A 25111-nucleotide genomic window follows, 5' to 3' on the forward strand; every position below is an offset into this window, starting at 1 on the left:
TCGTATCTGTTCGTTTAATTTCTAATCGGGCAATTTATGTACACTTACATACATGCGCCACGAATTGAAAACCTCCGCCTTCTTTTGAATTTGAAATAAATTAACATCGGCAACGTTCCGGATCTAGAATGAACTTTAAAGCAGCGGTAGAAACACAGTACGATTGTGCCAGCATTCCCAGTGTCCATTAGGGATGATAAGCATTTAGCATTAGTGTGTTGTTCGCTCATCTGCCCACTAAAGTAATACATTTAAACATAAAACATTAGCATAATATCTTATTTATTGTTATAAAATGTTAGTAGCACAATTGTGAAAATAACACAAACCTACATTTTCTAAGACCAGTATAACTCTACCTATTCTTATATTAGTGACAATTTCGCGTTGAACCCCTTCCGCTAACCGGGTCACATGTGCGCGGCGTATCCGTCGCAGTCGCTCCCATTGTTGGGAAATTAGGAAAAGGAAAATCTTTTTCGTATCGATTAAACCCACTTACACAGTCTAGTGGCGTACAATGGCCACTCATTGTTGCATTGAAAGCCGCTTCAATGGGAATGCCTGTACGTTTCACGACGTGACTTCGCTACGTGCTGAAATGCAGTGTGCTGGATATTTACATCGTTGAACTAGGGCTATGCTATAGCTTCAGTAGGTCGCATCGAATATAAACCTTCACAACCTGCCTATCTCTGCCGTGAAGCAGTAATGCGTTTCGGTTTGAAGGGTGGGGTAGCCGTTGTAACTATACTGAGATCTTAGAACTTATATCTCAAGGTGGGTGGCGCATTTACGTTGTTGATGTCCATGGGCTCCAGTAACCACTTAACATCAGGTGGGCTGTGAGATCGTCCACCCATCTAAGCAATAAAAAAAAAAAAAAAATATCTTCGTTCGAAAATCAGATTACGTATCTTAAAGTTATTCATAACGACTTAGAACGCAATCTCTATATATAAAAATGAATTGCTGTTCGTTAGTCTCGCTAAAACTCGAGAACGGCTGGACCGATTTGGCTAATTTTGGTCTTGAATTATTTGTGGAAGTCCAGAGAAGGTTAAAAAGGTAGATAAATATGATAATGCACGGAATTAAATGAAAATAACAAATTTTGTTTTTCCTTTGATGTGTCCCCCCCCCCCCCCCCTCCGGACGGATTCCTTTTGTTTGTTTTACGTTTATTTTATACAAAAGTTTAGGTATTTTATTTATTGATTGAGGCACTACGAAGTCGGCCGGGTCAGCTAGTTATCAATAATTAATTGCAAAAGCATATATGGTTTCTTTGAAGTGAACTACGGAGAAATGCTAGCCGAATTAATAAAGAATCTTTATTCTTTGTACAACGCGTTTCAATATTTCAACGGCCATTGTTATTCTTCTGGTCAATGAAGGGGATGTTTTACATGAATACGAATATTTTTTATTCGTGATATTAAAAGGTATTGTGTTTCCTTTTTATTTCCCGCGCAAGCTAGTCCATTTTGGCCTCGCAACTGAAAAGGACAAGAGATTATCCCAAACAAACAAAAGTCTTTCAGAGGCCTTTGTGGAAAAATATATTTACTTTCTCTTTCCCAAGTTTCTAAAAGATATATTACGAAATTAAGTAGCTGGCTTTACCGCTATTGTGATAATATTTCGTAGAATGCGAATATGTCTTGAAGCTAAATCTTAACAGAGAGTAATGATAATTTATCCTCGGATCAGATACTTTGTTTTAATTAAAATTTGTGCTCCAAAGATATATATTACTTATCGCATCGACGTAATATGAAAACAAAAAGAAATAAGAACAGTGTGTTTTTTATATTTATTAAGAAAAAAACTAAGATGTCAAGATGATGTGGTATTGTATTATTATATATTAATGTATAACTTAAATTCTGTTGAAAGTTCAGAGTAAGAATTCAGGGAAACTTTTTTTTTCATAGCTTAGATGGATGGACGAGCTCACAGCCCAACCGGTGTTAAGTGGTTACTGGAGCTCATAGACATCTACAACGTAATTGCGCCACCCACCTTGAGATATAAGTTCTAAAGTCTCAAGTATAGTTGCAACGGCTGCCCCACCCTTCAAAATTACTGCTTCACGGCAGAAATAGGCGGGGAGGTGGTACCTACCCGCGCAACTTCCATTATCCTAATTTCCTGTTTTACAGCTAATTAACGTTTCCGTTAGTTTCCACCATACCTTCCTTCGATAATATAATCTACAGCACTCCCCTCACGGTAAAAACGCATCTTCGCAGAGACTGAACACCATCAATAACAGTCAGAGCGTCCCTTTGTGCAATTTTCTTTGAATTAACGCATCCCCCTACCCCTGCACGTTCACACGCATTTATCTCTAAGCATTAACGACTGCACAAGATGTATTGGATGGTTTTTAAAAACACGAAATGGTTAATAATTTTTAAGTGGTTTACACCGTGTAAATATACTTTTGGGTAGATAGATATCGTAGTAACAATATTTATGTATTACAATGTCTTACTGGTGGTAGGACCTCTTGTGAGTCCGCGCGGGTAGGTACCATATTTCTGCCGTGAAGCAGTAATGCGTTTCGGTTTGAAAGTTGGGGTAGCCGTTGTAACTATACTGACACCTTAGAACTTATATCTCTAGGTTGGTGGCGCATTTACGTTGTAGATGTCTATGGGCTCCAGTAACCGCTTAACACCAGGTGGGCTGTGAGCTCGTCCACTCATCTATGCAATAAAAAAATAAAAAAGTTATGGTTAAATATTACGTAATAAAAACGATTGTTACATACATTCTTACATTACACATTTGTACGTACTAGACATACGTACAATATTACTTTTTCAGTCACTACACTAATATTGATTTTATTATTATTAATTCTTTAGGTAATCTACTACGAATACATTAAAACGGATGTAAGTTTGATAACTTTAAATGAAAAAGAAATAAAAAAAATAAGGATTGCTCAAACAACTTTATGCCTTCAGTAATGTGCTAAATATTTTAAATAAATATAAAATCTATCGATTGAGTGAAAATTTAATTAAATACACACAGTACTTGCGACAAATATATATAGTGTATTAAAGTTCCAGATTAGTAGCGATATTTATTAAATACTAGCTGACCCGGCAGACTTCGTAGTGCCTGAATCGATAAATAAAAGACCTAAGCTTTTGTATAAAATAAACTTAAAACACACAAAAGGAATCCGTCCGACGGGGGACACATGAAAGGAAAAACAGAATTGTTATTTTTATTTAATTCTGAGCATTTTCATATTTATTTACCTTTTGAACCTTTTCTGGACTTCGACAAAAAATTCAAGACCAAAATTAGCCAAATCGGTCCAGCCGTTCTCGAGTTTTAGCGAGACTAACGAACAGCAATTCATTTTTATACATAGAGATTAAGTATAGTTTCCATGCCTAAGTTTTATAAAATGACTCATTTATATTAATCCCTAGCCACGGTTAATATACAATAGAGCTATGCTTTAAGCCGTCATACGTAATAAATTCAATTAAAGTTCACATGTTATACGTGGCCAGTATGTCAATTTACAAGGAGTGGACACGGTTAGTTATCTCCTATTGATCTGGTCCAATTAAGCGCAGCGACGCCCCGGGGAGCTCTGTCCGATGAGTCTTACCATATAGATCCTTAGGGCTGGCAGTATCAGAGTGAATCTTCTTGTCGTACATTAAAAAAAAATCGTAAGCTAATGTCAACTTTGATGTTGTTTGGGTACCCGTGTTTCTTTATTAATTACTAGCGACCCGCCCTCGCTTCGCTTCGGAAACATTAAAACACACATGAAACCAAAAAAAAAAAAAAAAGTAGCCTATGTTCATCAGGTACCATGTCGGCTTCTAATGGACAAAGAATTTTTCAAATCGGTCCAGTAGTTTCGGAGCCTATTCGAAACAAACAAACAAACAAATCTTTCCTCTTTATAATATTAAGTATAGATTGAATTTTTTCATGTCTTCAAGCATAGTATATTTAAGAATATTTAAATTCTATTAGAATTTAAGGAATGTTGTACGTTTGCGTAAGATATCTATGACTATTTTGGAGTAGACGACAAAGTAAAGTTCCCCCACCGATCGTTATTGCCAAGTAGACTGACTCTCTGAGTACTGTAATTGGAAACTTGAGTATTTATAATTTATCTAACACACTAATACTTAGTCAACCTAATCTTAGTTTAGCTTTTTTTAACGGATTAATACTTTGACATTGCGTGCGTATAAATCGTCCTGTCGTGTTTTTGTAGAGCCATGAATCCAAAGACACGCAACTGACATCTCGAATGGGAGCCTTTTTTTTTTTATTGCCCTTGTAGGCAGACGAGCATACGGCCCACCTGATGGTGAGTGGTTACCGTCGCCCATGGACTTCGGCAATGCCAGGGGCAGAGCCAAGCCGCTGCCTACCGTAGCCTGTACCCTGAAATAGAAAACAATAGGTTTATTACAAATAAATATACCTGTCAACCCTATAGATGACTGGACATGTAAAGCTTTTCCGTCGTAATTTTGCTCATGTAACTATGCACTTTGCAGATATGTATAGCAATCCTGTATTTACTTTAGAAATTATTATCGATTTTTATATAATTGTAATATGAATCGTTTTAAAATCGTTATTTTGCGTGTTGAAATAAGGTTTATTTTCAAATACTTTAAATTAAGATATGGTATGATACGACTATCAATTACTGTATTGTTTTATCAGTATAACTTAAATAAAGGTGGACCTCCTATAACACGATAGATACGTTCCTAAAAAGTTCAGTGTTGTGCGAAACCATATTATATGAGACTAGAAGCCAGTACAAAAAGAAGAGATTTTTTTCTGAATGAAACATTAAAATATGCCTCTATGTATTTTTTACCTTTTATACATAAAAAATAACCCTCAAAACTTCGGTTATTCGTATATATTGTATATTCATAATATAATTTTCTAAATAATTTTAAACAAAAATCTCGTTTAGAAGTGCCGTCTTATAAAGAGAGTTTTTGGGAAATTTTTCTTTTGGTTTTAGAGTGAAACCGTGTTATAAAATACCGTGTAGGTAGTAGGGTTACCTGTACTCTAATAATTTGATTGACGTTTGTTAAAAATTATCATTAATATTGTCGATTATTATGATTTACAGATGGCGAATTATATTCGGGGACAGTTGCGGATTTCAGTGGAATAGAGCCAATAATATACCGAGAACCGTTGCAGACCGAACCCTACGACTCGATGACATTGAACGGTAAATTAATTTTCTTTGTAATTACATTCCGTGAGACGCTGACAAGATTAAAAACCATATTTACGTTTTAATTTCGAATTTTATTATTTTCATTAACAGCATCCTCACGGAGACTTAATAATTTGCGTATTCACGGACGAAGTTATTCGTGAATACTTTACGTTCTCCGCTGTATAGTAAAATGAAAATAATAAACGCATAATGGAACCGTAAATGTTATTTTAATTTATGTGAGTGCCGGAAGACCGATGCTTGGTAGACCGATGACATAGTCAAGACGACGGGGCGGATGTGGATGAGAGTGTGGGACGATCACACATTATGATATAAAACAGGCCTATGCCCAGCAATGGATGCCAAAAGACTGAAGTGAAAAATAAAAAAAAAAACAAAAAAAAATATAATAATAATAATTATCAATTACTAGTTAGTAGACTGCTCATGCATTTTCCTTTTTGTGTTTGAATATTTGGTTATCTATCAAACCATACAATACCAGGTATCTCGATATTTATGTCAACTGATTGTCACCCGTTAAAATATTTTGATTATTAATGTAAATATTGTTATTTAAGAGGCTCTTGCACCAATTTTCACATCTAACGAAGTTTGCATGCGGCAGTATTACTAACATTGGCCCCAGCAACAGCAGTGCTTCGCAGAATCTACCACCGTAGTATTACAGTCCATCTGAATTGATACTAAGAATTAATTTTAATTATCAATTACTACTTAGTATACTGCTCATGCGTTTTACTTTTTGTGTTTGAATATATTTTTATCTATCAGTCCATACAATGCCAGGTACATCGATATTTATGTTAACTGATTGTCACTCGTTACAATATTTTGATTGTTATTGTAAATATTGTTAATTAAGGGATTCTTAATTTTTACATCTAACGACTCCGCGTGCGTTTTCAAGATGTTCGAAAGAACTGTTGATACCATAAAAGCATATTGTCGCGGCCAGTAATTATGTAACAATCCTAAAACGGAAAGAAGGTAGACAGTTTTGTCTCCTCCTAACATCCTTACCGCAGTCTTCACTATCCGTGATCATAATTTACAACAGCGCCGGTGCATCGGAAATCCACTAAGATGTGTATATCGTGGTAAAAACCCGTGAAGAAAGAATAATAGTGTTTACAACGTAGACAGTGGTAACAATTGTTGTATGAAACTGCGACTTGGCCGAATAATTATAATGATAGTTCACTTCATTTATTATATTTAAAAAAATAGTTTTCGGTCTCAATACTTATTGCTATCAGGGTCGATCATTACACACTGTTTATTAGTGATTTATAGCAACGTTCACCTTCCGTTTCCGGCTCAAACACTAATTAGCGAAAAACATATATAAGTGTTTCCGGATTAAATAATAAACAAACGATAATTATGTAACTGTACTTCCGGGTAAGCCTAGCAATCTAAGAATGGTTAGAACGACACAAAAAAGGCGATATAACATTATTAAGTTAATTTACCACCAATATTTGGTATGGTAACGATGGTAATATTAGGAGTTGTAGTTTTAATCATAATATGACGTCATTCTTGGACTTTGTATAATGAAATTAAAATAGAACATTTGTATTATAATTTAAATAACAAAGTCAACGTATTCTAGATCTGTTCGCTTTAAATCACAAGCATCTATCTAAACTAGTAGCCCCGCAGTAGTCGAGATTCGACTATAATTAATTGAAATTATAAGTTTAAACATTATTATGGTTCTATTGTCAAACACTATTATACTTCGATAATATAATCACGGGGTTCGCCAAAACTGCACTATAGATCAATAATATTAAAGACAAACAATATTAATCTAATTTCAATTCGACCACAGACTTTAAGCTTTTTTTTTTTATTGCCCTTGTAGGCAGACGAGTATACGGCCCACCTGATGGTGAGTGGTTACCGTCGCTCATGGACTTCAGCAATGCCAGGGGCAGAGCCAAGCCGCTGCCTACCGCTTAATACTCTCCATAAGCCTCGTTTGAAGAAGGACATGTCATAGCGCTCGGGAAACACCGTGGAGGGGAGCTCATTCCATAGCCGGATGGTGCGTGGCAAAAAAGATCTCTGGAAGCGCACTGTGGATGACCGCAGTGGCTCCAGGTAGTATGGATGAACTTTACTCCGGTGGCGGGCGGTGCGGTGGTAAAAACGAGATGCCGGTATCATCTCGAATAATTCCTCAGACCACTCCCCATGGAAAATACGGTACAAAATACAGAGGGAACCGAAGTCCCTCCGCAGACCCAGAGGTCTGAGAGGGCAATAACAAAATTTTCCCAATTGACAGTAAACAAAGAGTATATTTTTGTGTATATGTTGTGTCAAATACATGGTAGTGTGTGTAACGTTTTCTTTATTGATTTAATATTTTTTTATGCATAATTAAAAAAATGATCAGCATTCTGCACTCCTTCACTGTACTCTATAAGTGCGAGAAATTTCATACTCCTCCGTCCGCGCAATTTTCGTAAAAAGGGATACAAAGTCTTTGCTTCACGTATTAATTAATATACAGATTATATTATCGTTACAATCGATGGTTACAACAAACGTTTCGCTATCGGTAATGTCCACACAGCTGAATGCGTTCGAATGCGGCTGTCAGACATATACACATCTGTCAATTTAATTGAATTTAGAACGGGGCTGAACCCGCGTCGTTTGAGTGACGTATGACGCGTCAACAATCGCTAAATCCGATTAGGTTCGTATTAGAATTATAGCGCCTACGATAAACGTCCCTTTGCATCACCTGTATGACGTTTATTTGGTATTGAACACCAACCAATATTATCTTCGAATTTAATTAACTTCGAACGTTCTAGAACGATATAGCCCTATTTAATTTGAACAACAATTATTCAGACAGAGGAATAGTTTATATTGAGAAATAATTGTCATTTTTTTATGTTTACAGCTCCGGATTTCGTGAATTCACTGGTACACGGAAATTTCGTTTATTTCTTCTTCAGAGAAACAGCAGTGGAATACATTAACTGCGGCAAGGTGAGTTTCATGATTAATGTGTACTCGTGGTAGGGCGAGACTTAGAACTCATATCTCAAGGTAGATGGTGGTATCTACGTTTTTAATGTTTATAGGGTTCGATGAAAATAACTATATTTTTCTTTTCCTTAAAATAAATAGTACATATTAAATTTATTAAAATATTGTTTAATTTTAATAAGTTATTATATAATTATGTTTTCATTGTTTTTTTTTCAGTCCGTCTTTTCTAGAGTTGCTAGAGTCTGTCGTGATGACCGAGGAGGTCCGCATCGGTTCAAGCAGCGCTGGACGTCGTTCCTGAAATCAAGACTGAACTGTTCAGTCGCCGGAGACTTCCCATTTTACTTTAACGAGATTCGTCAGTACCTTTTTTTAAATTTAATGTTACATAAAAAAAAACGCGTTCAACTTGGTGGGCGGAATGAAGTGAAACTTCTTTTTCGATGTGTAGTATTGTGGTTTTCTTTATTTTTCATCCTTAAATCAGATTGCTCTTGTAATAGGGAATGCTGTGTATAAGAGATGCGACATTTATATTATACATATTTTAAATTATAGATAGAAAAATAAATATACATTTTTTTTTAATATTTCATTAAAATATTGGACGCTACTCGTTGCTAACGCTCGCGCTGGCCTGTAACAGTTATACTACGTGCATACGTTCGAATTCTCTCTTGCTCTGTCTCTTTCTAGTATAGCGTTAAACGTTTAACGCAATCTTGTTGGAGGTCGTATTAGAAGTTTCACTTCAAGAAGTATGAAATCGAATGAAATCACAAAAAATGTATATTGTCTCAATTTCAATTTTACGTACTGTATACAGTCGCTAAATACCAATTTTAATAGTATTATAAATTAAATAAGCTATTTATAATGTTTTGCAAATCATAATTCGTCTTACAGGCTTTCTCGTGTTGCATTACAGAATCGACGACCGAACTAATTGAGGGCGTTTACGGAGGCTTAAACGCCCAACTAATCTACGGTACATTCACGACTCCGCCTAACAGCATATCCGGGAGTGCGGTCTGTGCGTTCAGCATGCAGGACATAGCCGACACGTTCGAGGGAACTTTCAAGGAACAAAGCGCTTTTAATTCAAATTGGCTGCCTGTCAACAACGCTAAAGTAAATTTTTTAGTTTCGAATTAAAAACTTACGAATTAAAAATTTTTGAACTATCCTTAATAATGCATCTTTAATTAACTTCGACCATATTCATAAAATTTTATCTCATTTTGTACGTAAGAGCCGGTTTTCTCTTTTGTTAAAAATTTGTATTGCGTATCCTGATTAGACTATCCCAAAACTAATAGAATGATTTCAGACAGGTAGCTTGTCATGAAAGCTGTTCTAAATCATTCAGCGGAAATAGTTTGTGTAATTTATGAATTGTGACCCAACGATTTTACGTTGCAACCGAAATAGCTTAGATCTACGTCATTGCGCTTTTGATGATGCGGCTGAAGTCATCATGAAGTTAGCGGCTACGAATATTATTCGCAGACCGCGCCTCACGATCTATGAACTTTTCCCTCATTTAGGAATTATATATTTACTTAGTTTTGAATTATATACGTATTTATGTGTAACTAACTACAAAGGCATGTGATATAGGGATTGTGTATGAGAAGTATTCGCAATGTGTTTTATTTATTATTATTATACGAAACGTTGAAAGTTTAAATTAAAACTAATTATGTTTTAGTTAATTTCTTTCTCGTATTACCTATAGAACCCTGTATGTATCACCCATAGAAATAATATCAAGATCTTGATTTATTTCTGTGGTATCTATCACCTCACAGAATTATAATTTATAACCCAATGGTTAACCGGTAAAGAAAGAAAATGTCTAATAAGCACTAAGCTCAGCATCTATAGTCGTATGTAGAATAAAATAAATAAATTATTTAGTTAGTGTCAAAGACCCCGCTACCCGGACCCCAATTACTAAATTCCATCAACTAATTATTTATTTGTTTTTGCCAGGTACCTGAACCACGCCCGGGAACCTGTCATAACGACTCGAGACAACTGCCGGATAAAACATTGAATTTCATAAAAACCCACGCGTTGATGGACGAGTCTGTGCCCGCGTTCTTTGGAGAGCCTATTGTTATAAGGACTAGCTTTCAGTAAGTATATTATACATTAAATGTATCTGTTCCTAGAGGTAATTTTGTTTTTCTACCTATTCTATTAACCTCGAGGGGTTATTCTAGATTCATCGATCTAGTAGGTGAGGGGCTCAAACCGGGAGGCTAGAGGCAGACAATATATTATATACGTATTGTACCTAGGCGAGAAGTATCAGATACGAGCTGAAACGTGCATTGCTCTTATATTTTGTACAACACCCTGTGAATACCACTAGACTACATAGTTCTTCGTCTTCTTATGTGCGTGTTAGAAAGATATATATGCATATACTTAACTACCAATGTCCGTATTATTAAAGGTTAAATTACATTTACAATTTCCCGCTAGCTAAAAGTGCTCGTGAACAATTACATCATGCATGTAAGTCGCTTTTATCAAAACTGAAATCTTGTGCCAGATGGCCCAGAACTGTAATGGCGGATACTTATGGCATGCGCTCCGGCTCGAAAGGTTTGTCATACAGTAGAACAGAGATTTCGACCTCATGTCTTAAGGTAGTATAATGTGTATGACCCCTGGTACGAGTAACCACCAAGCGGACTCTAAAACCGTTCCCCTTTTATCTTTTTAAAAACAACAAAAAAGGTATTTTACAAATCCGACGTTTTTTTCTTCGAAGAATTAATATTCAGTTGAATTTAAAAGAATTTTTTTAATTACTAAATAAAATAAAATCGTAAATAAAATATTTTGAAAATTATTAACTACTGCACTTAATCTCCTCTTAATCCCCAAGCAACATATTGCTGAATATTTGTACTTTGTACTTATATTCATATCTTCAATCTTTATTCATTAAGTTCTTATCCACATCTCAATCCAAAATAATATATTCTTATGTCTGTCTATCTTTCTACGTGTTGTGAGTCCGCCCGGATAGGTACCACTACCCTGCTTATTTCTGCCGTGAAGCAGTTATCCGTTTCGGTTTCAAGGGTGGGATAGCCGTTGTGACTATACTGAGACCTCATATCTCAAGATGGGTGGTTGCATTTACGTTGTAGATATCTATGGGCTCCATTCACCACTTAACACTAGGTGGGCTGAGAGCTCGTTCACCCATCTAAGCAATAAAAAAAACTTTATATTAACGATTACATTGTATGTTTTATTACAGCTACAGATTTACGCAAATCGCAGTAGATCCACAAGTGAAGACTCCGGGCGGGAAAGCATATGACGTACTGTTTATTGGCACAGGTAAACTATAAATACGTTTCGTTTTACAAAATACTTATAGTTAATTTAGTATCAAAAGTTTGTTTGTTTTTAAAGAAATTTTATTATATACATCAGTAATTTTAGACATTCAAATTATAAAGACAAGCAAAGTATAAATAAAGCATTTGCATAATGAAACTTTTGCAAAATATTTTTTTTATAATTGTTAAGAATAATACCTATACAATTAGACAACTAATATTTTAATGTATCTACATTTACTGATCTTTACTTCTAACGCCTAAACAGGCCGAAGGGCTACAGACGCTTTACAATACATCGAGAATTCGATCTTATATCAAAGCATCTAGAACATAATTATCCATAACAAAAACGTGTCTAATACTACTTTTATTACAGACAATGGTAAAATCATAAAAGCGGTCAACGCGATTTCGTATGATTCAAACAAACGCGCCGTGCCGATCGTCATTGAGGAGCTACAAGCATTCGCCGCTGGCTCGCCTGTGCGCGCGCTGAGGGTCGCCCGCGCCGGCCGGGACGCGGCCAGACTCATTGCCGTCTCCGATAGAGAAGTACTCAGCTTGAGGCTCCATAGGTGCTCCAGTGATAAGATCAGCTCGTGCTCGTAAGTTTAACATGTTATCTATATTTATATAAAAATGAATTTCTGTTCGTTAGTCTCGCTAAAACTCGAGAACGGCAGGACCGATTTGGCTAATTTTGGTCTTGAATTATTTGTGGAAGTCCAGAGAAGGTTTAAAAGGTAGATAAATATGAAAATGCTTAGAATTAAATAAAAATAACAATTTTGTTTTTCCTTTGATGTGTGTCCCCCTCCCTCGTCGGACGAATTCCTTTTGTTTGTTTTAAGTTTATTTTATACAATAGTTTAGGTCTTTTATTTATCGATTCTGTCGAGTCTGCCGGGCCAGCTAGTATATTATATAAAAGTTATACTAAATTTCAGACCAGCAAACCGTGCCTTGTCTCACTATTATTAACCCCTCTCCAAAAAAGGAGGTTATCAATTACTCGGTTTTTTTATGTGTTACCTCAGATTTTTTTCTGGATAAACCGATTGTGATAATTTTTTTTAAATAATTTAGCAGAATCAACTCGTGAAAATTATATAAAATTCGCCTAAAAAATAAATATTGTTCACTCCTTAAATTCTCATCTTACAAATAAAAAAATAGGGACACACTGATTTGATTATTCCATCGTTGTCTTGAAATAATAATTCTTGAAAGTGATTTCAAGGTATAATCTTAAAACGGTTTTTACAATGCACTGGTTTTTTTATCCAGCGAATGCGTTGCTCTACAAGATCCGTACTGCGCGTGGGACAAACAAGCCGGACGGTGTCGAGCGTACTCGCACGGCGTCAGTCGCTGGCTGGACGAGAACTCCTTCTACCAGAGTGTCAGCACGGGAAGCCATACTGCCTGCCCTCACAGTAAGAATTTATAAAACGCACGATAATAGTATTGTTCCGCGCTAGAGGTCGGGATAAATAAAACCTTCACGGAAGTACAAATAAAAACTCTATTGAACAACTACAACACTTAAGGTCCACTTCACAATTCTCAATTCACTTCGTCCGCATCGATTCAAGTGATCCGTTCGCTGTTTCGCTTCGAGTAGAACTGATTACAAACTGCCTTCGTGTCATCTCTGCAACGATTTTATAGGCAACACGACATGTCTGCAATTATCAAGAACATTTCTGATAGTATAGTACTCGCCAAACTTTATGGCCGCTCCGACCCTAGCCGCATTACGCTGCGCAGAACACAAAATCAGGTATCAGCGGGACGTGCGCTAAGCGTGGAGGCAGGGCACCCCCGCGCGCTCTGTCTTCCACCCGCAAGCGTCCTCGCCACCCGCGCGTTACGGCCTGGCCACGGGGATCGGCGGTACGAACAGCTAAGCGGTGGACGAGGCGACCATTCGCGCAGCACCGTTTGCAGGCCACGGGTACTCACGTTCGCCGCCGCGACTAGTAAGGAAGTCCGACAGCGAAATGTCTATATCGAAATTATCTCGATATTGCTTACAAATTAATAGTTTTTTGGTTCAGGACCTATTATTTGGAAAAGATTGTGAAGTACATGATTTGAATAAGAATCGGAGTATACCTATAGATGGAGAATTCCACAAGAAGTATGAGAAATACTTTGGGTGGCTAGACTTCCAAATAGCTAGTATTACAGCTATTTTTTTTTTATTGCTTAGATGGGTGGACGAGCTCACAGCCCACCTTGTGTTAAGTGGTTACTGGAGCCCATAGACATCCACAACGTAAATGCGCCACCCACCTTGAGATATAAGTTCTAAGGTCTCAAGTATAGTTATAATGGCTGCCTGACCCTTCAAACCGAAACGCATTACTACTTCACGGCAGAAATAGGCAGGGTGGTAGTACCCACCCGTGTGGACTCACAAGAGGTCCTACCACCAGTAATTACGCAAATTATAATTTTGAGGATTTCATTTTTATTACACGATGTTATTCCTTCACCGTGGAAATCAATCGTGAACATTTGTTGAGTACGTATTTCATTACAAAAATTGGTACCCGCCTGATATTCGAACACCGGTGCATCGCTCAACACGATTGCACCGGACGTCCGTTAGGCCACGACGACTTTAAAAATATAAAATAAAAAATAAATAAAAAATATAAAAATTTCGGCGTTAATTTTTCGCGGCGAAAACAACTAAACTCATTTAATCACTGTACTATTCGCCGCGACTACCGCTCGACTCCGTGGCTCGCGCCGTCCTTATTCATGCATTTGTTTTGCTCGCCCGCCGCACCGCGCGATTCGCTCGGTACATTCCACCGGTCGCTTCGCCGGTCGCCGGTGCGCGTGGCTTGTTAGGTACATTTCTATGCGCTTATTTTAGTCGCTAGACGCTTCGCCGTTCGCACCGCGCGAATATTCGTATCGGCGAATGTCCCGTGGCCAGGCTGTTAGTGTGAGTGCTACGTTCGTACACCAATGACATACTCGCTGAGCTATGACAGTATCGTCGCGTTCAGAATATTTTCATATTGTTATTTATTTGCTATTTGTTTCTCGTTGCTATCGTTATTAATTACAACAAAAAAAAACTTGGTTATGAAATGTCCACCCGACTGTACCATGAGCAAGTTCGTACTGACGGCTACATTCAGAGCGGCCATAAAGATCGTTTCGATACACATTTTTGTTATTTGATAATAGATGGCGTTACACTTCTCGAGTGTCACCCGATAGTACTAGCTCTTTTGATATTCGTTTCGGCTATTTGATGATAAATGGGGTTACTCTTACCGCCATAACAATATAATACTTGCCCGTACGGCTTTACGAAGCTTTTTCATTATCAAGTGTGGCTAAATCGTCACACAATACTGTTGCGATATCGACTTTTAGCTTGTATGAGTCACGTAATGAATTCCAAAACGTGTTGAAATTATACTTTGTTTGTAGGTAAAGACGCAGGTGCAGTGGGTGGTTTAAGTTCGGGTCTTTACGATGACGCAAGAGGAGAAAATAAAGGCGAAGTTATCAATATTGTCCAAGATAAGGATGGGAAGGGAAATAGCAACAACAATGAAGGTACGTACTAACTGACGGTAGGTGTATTGTAAGGTCATACGTTTCAGTTTGATGGATGGAACAGCTGTTATATACCTACTCATGTCTTAAGATGTCTAATGATCTCATGTCTTAAGATCGATGACAGCATTCACTCAGTAATGTCTATGGGCTCTCTAACCATTTAACTCAATCAGATGAACTCAGTCACCTGTCTAAGCGTTTTTGTATATATCATCATCATCATCATTTCAGCCTATCGCCGTCCACTGCTGAACATAGGCCTCTCCAATAGATTTCCAGTGCGACCGGTCCATTGCCACCTGCATCCAACGAGACCCAGTGCTTTTTACTAGGTCGTCGGTCCATCTAGTAGGTGGCCGTCCCACACTGCGCTTGCCAGTACGTGGTCGCCACTCCAGGATCTTTCTGCCCCATCGACCGTCCTCTCTTCGTGCTATGTGGCCGGCCCATTGCCACTTCAGTTCACTAATTCACTAATTCTACTATATTTGTATATATATAATAACCTAATTTAATAATTATAGAAATATTTCATCAGTGATCCTCAACTTGGCCTCAGTCATAGACAAAATACTATATATATCGCGCTTGAAAGGCAAACGTGACTAAGCGACAATGCGTGAACTTTACAGTAGACTAATTTAAAGTAGAAATACCTGACAAAAATTCTATTTTAACGAATCTAGCTGTAGGATTGAAATGATTTTAATAGACCTAGAAATATATATTTTTTTGCGCTTCGAATATGGTTATTGCCTATCATTTATGTACAAAGCAGTTATTGTCGCTTAGTCACGTTTACCTTTCAAGCGTCGATATGTATGTGATGTCTGCCGGAAGAGAGTCTGTATCGCTCTCTAAGGCGGGAAAAATCATTTGCTAAACGTAACTTTGTTCAACAGGACCCGAAGTCCTGGCCGCTGATCCACCACCAGCAGCATACTCCGTCGAAACACTTGCCTTAGCGGTAGCCGCCGGCGCTCTAGCAGCCCTGGGCGCAGGATTCGCGGCCGGATACATTTGCGGAAGAAGATGCAAGAAGGACGAAGACGACAACATGCCCTATCCCGATACTGAATACGAATATTTCGAACAGCGACAGAACATCAATAGGTTTGCAACATCTCATTACTTCAATGGCATTTATTGATAATTTTTTTTCCTACCTAATCTGATAGCCTTGAGAGGATATATCAGCGGAACCTTAACTAGTAGGTGAGCTCACGGGGCTCAAACCTGACGACGTTGCTCGAACCCTAACAAGAGCCGTGCTTCGCAGAATCTACCACCGGATCGGAAACGCGACCCACTGAGAAGATCCGGCGAGAAACTTCATAACAACTTCGAAACTATGTAAACGAACTCGGTACCTAATACGATTTTGGTGTTGGTAGGACCTCTTGTGAGTCCGCACGGGTAGGTACCACCACCCTGCCTATTTCTGCCGAAAAGCAGTAATGCGTTTCGGTTTGAAGGGCGAGGTAGCCGTTGTAACTACACTGAGACCTTAGAACTTATATCTCAAGGTGGGTGGCGCATTTACGTCGTAAATGTCTATGGGCTCCAGTAACCACATCTAAGCAATAAAAAAAAAACACGATTAACGCTTTACGATGCCTTAGCAGAATCCAAGCCGAACCGAAGCTGCTGCAGCAGGTCGAGGAGGTGACGTACGCCGAGCCCGTGCTGGCGCCGCAGCCGAAGCCGGCGTCCCCCCGCGCTACCCTGCGGAAGCACCCCCCCTACCACCCCCACCACGAGACGCTGTTCCAGTTCCAGCCGGACGCGTACCGCCGCGACAACTTCGGCACCCTCCGCTCTCACCAGGTCAATGTCAGTTACTTCTCCTCTTTCATTTTGCATGAATCCCTTTATCTGTAGATTTTACAGGTTTTTTTCCATAAGGAGAGCGCGTAAAGTAAAACTTTTCAGGTGGTAATTTTCATAACAAAAAAACAACGATTTTTTTTCTTGTTCCTCAGTGAAAAATAATAAATGTATTATTATTAGTAAAATTTTGACTAGTATTGAAAATTTGCTACCTGAAACTTTATTTTAATATAATTTAGATTACTTTAAGTACTTCCCCATATTGTTTTTTTATGTATAAGCTAAAGTAATTTCATATTATAATATTTAATAGGAATTAAACTCTGTAGTACTTGTAACAATGTTTCCAACATATTGCCGAATTAAAACACGAAGTAAGTGAACACGTTTTCAATTCTTCATCTGTTGGCTTCCCAGCTTCATGTTCATTGAATATCTCATAACCACCATGATCACAATCAACTAATAACCTTCTTTGGTTGTTGCCTCATCTAACACCTCGAACGTATCATAGCTTGCTTACCCAAACTAATACTTCCTAACTATTCTTTGACATATAAAACCAACCTACGAGAAATAGAATGTATCATTTTCATATAACATTGAATACTTGAATTTTTTTAAGAAACCAATATCTGCTCGAAGAAAACTCCATATCGCCTGCCCATTCATTCAATTCATGATAATTTTATTTAAATTTCTACTACTCTTCATGATCCATCACATTATCCTATTATTCAAGTTCGCATGAGTGTAATCTACTAAGGCTAGCTGCCTGTTCTATCGTGTAATTAAAATGAAATATCGAATTAAATTAAATCTATCAAAATTTATTGAAGTGAAACTTCTAATACAACTTCCAACAAGGTTGCGTTAAACGTTTAACCATACTAGAAAGAGACAGAGCGAGTATGAATGCGTGGCACTCGAACGCATGCGCGTAGTATACCTGTTACAGGGCAGCGCGAGCTTTAGTAACGAGTAGCATCCAATATTATAATGAAATATTTAAAAAAAAAAAAAAAACTATCTAAAATTTGAAATCTAAATAATATAAATGTTGAAGATATCGCATCTGCTATGCACAGCATTCCCTATTACAAGAACAATCTCGTTTAAAAAATTTATTAAAACCACACCACATCGAAAAAGAAGTTTCACTTCATTCACATGCACCAAGTTGCACGTGCATCGTTTTTAATAATACAAATATCGTGATGTTTCAACGCTTATACGAACTTGAATACTGTAATAACCATTAACATGTTCCATTTAATTCACGCACGCATATTCACTTGTGGCATGTTAGTTAACACAGGAATATTCGGACCACAGGGCGATGGGTACCGGCGCGGCAACGACAACGGCTTCTCGACGACGCGTTCCGTGAAGAAAGTGTATCTCTGAGAAACAAGCGGGGCGGACTCGCGCGACCAGGTTCACCATCACAAACATAATACGCATCACCACCATACGTTGGGTGAGAATATTAATATTATTTAACTTTGGTAAAATAATACAAAGGACAGATTTACTGGTAATGGGGTGTCTTGTAAGTCCGCACGTTTAAGTACCACCCTGTCTATCTCTGCCGTCAAGCAGTAATGCGTTTTGGTTTGAAGAGCGCGGCAGCCGTTATAACTATACTGAAACCTTAGAACTTATATCTCAAGGTGAGTGGCGCATTTACGTTGTAGATGTCTATGGGCTCCAGTAACCACTTAACACCAGGTGGGCTGTGAGCTTGTCCACCCATCTAAGAAAAAAAAAAATATGTCTATGGGCTCCGATAAGAACCTAACACCAGGGCTCGTCCACTTATCTATGCAATAATAATAAAATATTATCAACAATTTTTGGATTTTGCCAACGAAATCCAATAAAGCCACTACCGCTCAAAACCTCGCTGTTCAAAATATTAATTAGAAATATATTGTGTGCAGTGTCTCAGCGTAGCAGCGGTTCGGGGTCTGGCACGGTTAGCGCCGGTTCGTCGTCGTCCCCCTCGCCGCCCTCGTCGTCGCCGTCGCCGTCGGGCGAGCGTCCCCCCACGCCGCCGCCCCCCGCCCCGCAGCCCTGCGCCTACATCTACCGCAACTAGTGTGCCGCCCCGCACCGCCCGCCCCTAAACTCGACGAAACACTGTCAGTTTCTACATACAACCAATCCTTTACTAACTTAGTGGTCCCTCGATAATATCAAAGTCTCAAAAAATTTAAATTAACTCTATGCTTTTCTTCAGTCTATTAATCAAAACGCATTATACTGTGTAGGCTACATTTAAATATCGGTGTGTCACTTAAGTGTGAAACACCGACTGATACCTACACGAAGTCTTTGTTGAGCGACCGTTATTTCGGTTACAACACAACAAGCGTGGTGTCAATTCATTTTTCTTCGCCACTGTTACTGGACATTCAAATTTGAAATACGAATATTGATTCTAAGATAAAAGCCGCCCACTCTAAACGTTGTACATCTAATCAATCGACTGAAGCATAAGAGTAAGACCGAATGTCTTATGTGATGTAACCCTACGTAAGCCCCACTTACAGAGTGTGTTATAACTAGCATGGCCTCTGTTGGTTGCAGAGAATAAATACGCATATTATTATATTAAAGGTTGTATTTAGAAACAGGCCATTAGCGTTAAATGAAACGCGACAACCGATCGTGACATTCCGGTGTTGAACTATTTATTGAGTGATCGGTTTCGTAATAAATGTGACTCGAACTGTGAGAAACGATTTTTAGTGACTTATCGATTTGCATTTTGTATTATAATGCTTTGTTGAATAATTACTGATGATACAAATTACGTGCATCATAAGAATTCACGTGATCATTCGTCAAGAATTCAATTGACACGTGATATTCCAAAATCGACTTTCTACAATATTGATTCGATTGTATTATAAATCGATTGTATTATGAGAACTCGATTGCTCGAGTAATCTGACAACCGTGCTGTACTCTATATTAGCATAACTTGAATAAAATTGTGGATACAATAACGTACAAGAATGTTTGTTGCCTAAATGTATTTTTAATTTGTGTGTGTTTTCCATTGACTGTAATGGTCGAACCTCGAACTGTATAACGAGATAAAATTAAGACATTGATATCGTACATTTCAGTGTGAAGTGATGGCATTCTTCCCAAAAATATACGGGGATTACAGACGATCTGAACCATGTCTCTCCACGGATGACTCATTTTTTTTTTAAACGGAACTATTCTCGTTTGATGTAAGAATTAATAACGTAACAAATTGTAGATTGTTTAGAGATATATAATATAGTTTACATATAATATAGACGAAAATATAAGGTTTTGTTGATAAAATGTTGATGAATAGTTAATATAAAAAAGTGAATGTAATTGCAAGTTTTTATAGTCAGTAATTCATTGTTGCGAACAAAAAATATACAAACGTATAAACGTCTAACATGTAAAAAATGCAATTAATACACAGAATGCTTTTTACATACAAATATTTGTAGGATAAAGTCATTAAATATAGGGAATTACCTTTATTCTAAAATTAGGCATAGTATTGTAAACTCGACAACACGCTAACATCACGACATCGTGAATATCACTGGCGATCGCTAAACACGTCGTGTACCTAGAATGTTTGTTATCGATTATTCGTGGTAAATTTTATATAAAACAGTTACACTGCGATTAAGATAATCATCTTATCGATATTTAAAAATTTAATCGATACTGTACCGAATATTCGCGGCTAGTCATGTTTTGTCGAGAAAAAGTTTTGTACAGTTGAAACCAATGATATAAATAAATGTAACACAAAATTATATATTTATCATGTGTATAAAAACTTGTAAAGTTCTGATGATTATTCATTCATTAAAGTGCTTCTTATGGGTGTATCTAGATTCTTAGGAGATCGTTTTGATAATTCGATAATGTTTATAGAATTTAGAGATTGTATACATAGATGAATAGGTTAGGATTAGGCACTGTGCTACCGCAATGCCAATGGAAACATTGTTGGTGCGCAATATTAAAGTTACAAAACGTAACTAAGATCATCCTGTACATACGTTATATGATGTATCATTGTATTCTCATTTCGTTTGTCATTTCCCTAATGTTTCAATAACCGCGGGCCAAATAACGATCGTCTCGATCCAAATGTTCCTGCTGATCCAGTTTGTTGATTCATAGAAACTTAATTCAATTTAGGTATCGCTTTTCGAATCTTCATGTTCATTTCGTATTGAATAGTCATCACCGCTCATTGTTGAAGATTGAATGTGTAAGGAAATGTCAATTCTATATGTAATAACTTAGTGCCTAAGTACGTGCTGCGAACGGTGGCAAGACTAGTGTTTCTTTTGTACGGATCTAAGAATTAATTGGACACCGTTGAAGCAGATATCGCAGTAGACGACACGTAATTTCTTTTTTTTAACTTGGGAACGAAAATGCTATGAACAGGATTTCTTCTCAAATTGCTAGTGTCTAGGTTTTCAAGGCCAAAACTATGGTTTCACACTAACCAAAACGATGGGTAAAAATTAGCTAAATACTAGAGCACACTTTATTGCATTAAAAGTCAACTCCTTCAGCGTGGCGGAGCATTCAGCATTGCTTATTTATGGTTTGGCTATATTGGCTAGCCAATATTAAAATATTAAATATTTGAATACAACACTGGCAACACTGCAACAGCCACAAATTGCAATGAAAATGTGATCTCTTTAGAAACAAGCACTACATATGAACAATAATAATATAATTCTCTACATTTTACTCAATACAAACATTAACATGTAAAGCTACATGCAATTCATAGCATTTTTTGTTTTCAACAATTAACCTTACTTTCAAACTGATTAATAAACAGTTCAATATTATCATCATTTTCATATACCAAAGAATTCATTATTTGTAAATTATTTATTTTGTAGAATTAATGAATTAAACATTTATTTTAAAATAACTGATTTAAAATTAATGTAACTGCCATTTTTTCTTAAAAATGTTAAGTAAACGCACATTAGTCCTTCTATATAAATTATATTCCATTCAATACACCTATGGTGTATAATAATAGAAGCTTTGACGAAACAAATTTATTCTTTAGAATCATTTGGTGCAGCTTGAAAATGATAACCAAATGTATTTAACTTGTTAATATTTTAATTATAATACCTTACGCCATGATAAGTGCACTGCCATGAAGTTGTAAAATACTATGGAAAATAATTGTTGTTATATTTTGGTTATCATTATCAGTACCGATAAAAAAAGAAAAAAAAAGAAAAAAGAAAATTGTAACATGACGTAATACGTAAGAGAGGCTAGTATTTATTGTAAATAGCGAGTTCTGTAATGAAATTAGGTTTTTGTCGAATAAAGAAAAATAATATAAGTTTTAGAAGTAAGCGAGAAATTTCAATGAACAAGAGTTGTTAATTATTGTTTTTTGTACTACAATATATAAAAAAAAACGATATTTACATTAACAATTTTCATGTTACTGAACCACATTTTTGTACTCGATTATTAACTATAAATAAATGAAAAGTTAATCGTAAAATATTCTTAAAAACATTTGTAACTTGCTTGAAGAATTACGATGGTTTTAAAAATTCTAATAATTAATTAAAAAAATGCATAAGTTATGTAACGTAGATTATTATAGAATGCTTTATTTTGATTTCTTTTTTATTCATGAAACTCAAAGCCTTAGTGTTAGTAATCGAAGACTTTTATTGAAGATAATGTAAGTACCTATAAAACGTAGCAGAGGATTTAGCAAAAATCCAAATAGATTATACGAATACGTACCTAAATATCACCTAAAAATCCATAAATATCAAGGATAAAACTCTTTCTCTGATTAATTCTTCTGATAATATATATTTATCTATCTTAAAACAATCTGTGAACAATCGTCATATTTTATTGGCCATACAAAATAGGTATGAAACTCGACCGTTCACTTTTTACTACAATTTTTTTTAATTTTCCTATCCACCAAATTATTATTCCAGTATTTTACAGAATATTTCATAAAATTGTGAAAACAGCACTTATGTACGGAAATTCAAAGAAACTACTTTTTAGAATCTCATTCAAAGTAATATATAATAATTTTTTCAAGTAAAGATTCAAAACCATACTAATATTATATTACTTGTAAGTTTAGACAATCTCAGAAACAAAAATTTTTGTACAATGCTAACGTCAAAAAATCAAATAGAATAATAACATTCTGTTCATGAAAATAATATTTAAAAAAAAAACGGTACGTGTGCAACTTGGTGCACGTGAATGAAGTGAAACTTCTTTTTCGATGTGTAGTATTGTGGCTTTCTTATTTTTCATCCTTAAATCAGATTGCTCTTGTAATAGGGAATGCTGTGTATAAGAGATGCGCATCTTCAACATTTATATTATAATATATATTTTTTAAATTATAGATAGAAAAATAAATATATTTTTTTCTTAAATAGGTACTTCATTAAAATATTGGACGCTACTAGTTGCTAAAGCTCGCGCTGGCCTGTAACAGCATACCTATGCGCATGCGTTCGAGTGCCACGCATTCACACTCGCTCTGTCTCTTTCTGGTAGCGTCAAAACGTTTGACGCAACCTTTTTGGAAGTCGCATTAGAAGTTTCACTTCACAAATATTTAAATGCATAATTTTGGTAGATGAGTTTAAGAAAATAGGAGTTAACAAACTATGGAAAGTGCCTAACTAATTTACTTACCTGCACTTTTGTAGTCGACATTGTAACCTACGTACCGGCCATACACTCACTTCCAGAAGTATAATGTATTATTATAGACGCTAGATTAGTGAGTATTGTCTCTAAAAGCTGTTTTAAGGGGACTGAGACTATGCTAAAATTGATCTACACTTTACTCTCTGAAAATGAGTTTCTAATAGTGTGCCTTTAGTATCACATAGTTGCTGCTCTTTAGAAACTCGACTCTTCACGTACGATTGCCGTTTTGGCATTATTTTCCAGTTTCAAGAAACATATTTTCCTATGTATAAACTGTTGACAAAGCTATACAAAAACGGTCTTTTTTATGTACCGTTAATACGACATTTTTTAAACGCTCCGTTAAATCTTAGTTTTCTATTGAATGAAATATGTTTTGTTACTCATAGTAGAGAGAAGTGTAATATGTATTTCATTCAGTAGGAAGTTTTTCTATCCCCTTGTAAGGCGTAGGGTTAAGTAGGAATTTTATAATGCAAATGCAATTCGCAGTGATAGAACTGTTACACTATATTCGCTGCCCATATTTATAGAGTGCAATTTTTTTATATCTAGAGACGAATAGAATAAAAGTCAATGATGTAAAAAAATGCAAAACTACAACGTCGTTTGTATTTTTTTCCATCATTGCATGAAATGTTATGATCATTTTCTCATTAAAATATTATTAACATTATTATGCTAAATATTTTAGCAAAGGATAAAATGTATTCCTTTTCTTTAGTAAATAAATATTGAAATTTGTATATGTTTTTATTTGCCTCCATTTTCATTTTCCATAGCCCATGGAGTGAATCTCCATAGCCATCACTCCATAGCCCGAGAGATATTAAGATATGCTAGAACAAGACTTGTTTTTCTCTTTCCGTGGGTTTCATAAAGGGCGTTTAGGTGATTCGCCAGAGAATGGGCAGCACTATTCTCTGATTATTATACAAGCGAACTGCTGTCGCTAACCAGCATCTGTTACTTTTGGGTTGTACATCTACACGGGTAGGTCCAACTATTCAGTCTATTCGTACCACGAAGCAGTCATACGTTCCGACTTCCGGTTGTACTAGTAGGCCAACCATTATAAAATACAAATAGTAATAGGTTGGAGAAAAAGTCTTTTCGCATTATAATATGTATGAATTTGTAATAAAATCTATTTGGCTATAACATTTGTATCTGGCTGGTTTTGGTATCATTAAAAGTTTAAATTTTAAAGAAGTTAATTCCAAATTCAAATTAGGAAAATGTGTGATTT

At 36.3% G+C, this 25111-nt stretch overlaps 1 protein-coding gene across 4 annotated transcripts in view; it reads left to right on the forward strand.

Moving 5' to 3' along the window:
• Sema1a (semaphorin 1a) overlaps window positions 1-24606 on the forward strand; it is a 461552-nt gene extending 436946 nt beyond the window's left edge. Inside the window, exons 6-18 of one of the 4 annotated variants that reach the window (XM_089735294.1) lie at window positions 5159-5263; window positions 8208-8296; window positions 8516-8657; window positions 9228-9430; window positions 10295-10440; window positions 11583-11665; window positions 12047-12275; window positions 12958-13106; window positions 15130-15258; window positions 16164-16374; window positions 16887-17094; window positions 18427-18571; window positions 19035-24606. In XM_089735294.1, the coding sequence (XP_089591420.1) occupies window positions 5159-5263; window positions 8208-8296; window positions 8516-8657; window positions 9228-9430; window positions 10295-10440; window positions 11583-11665; window positions 12047-12275; window positions 12958-13106; window positions 15130-15258; window positions 16164-16374; window positions 16887-17094; window positions 18427-18498 (1766 nt within the window). In that variant the 3' untranslated portion in view covers window positions 18499-18571; window positions 19035-24606. Of the gene's footprint in view, window positions 1-5158; window positions 5264-8207; window positions 8297-8515; window positions 8658-9227; window positions 9431-10294; window positions 10441-11582; window positions 11666-12046; window positions 12276-12957; window positions 13107-15129; window positions 15259-16163; window positions 16375-16886; window positions 17095-18400; window positions 18572-19034 lie in introns of all 4 variants that reach the window. The other 3 variants (XM_089735292.1, XM_089735293.1, XM_089735295.1) reach the window with 3 other exon arrangements.
• The last annotated feature ends 505 nt before the right edge of the window (window positions 24607-25111 follow it).

This window comes from Bombyx mandarina, chromosome 19 (genome assembly GCF_030267445.1).
Source record: "Bombyx mandarina strain Sakado chromosome 19, ASM3026744v2".
In the NCBI taxonomy this organism is placed as follows: Eukaryota; Metazoa; Arthropoda; class Insecta; order Lepidoptera; family Bombycidae; genus Bombyx; species Bombyx mandarina.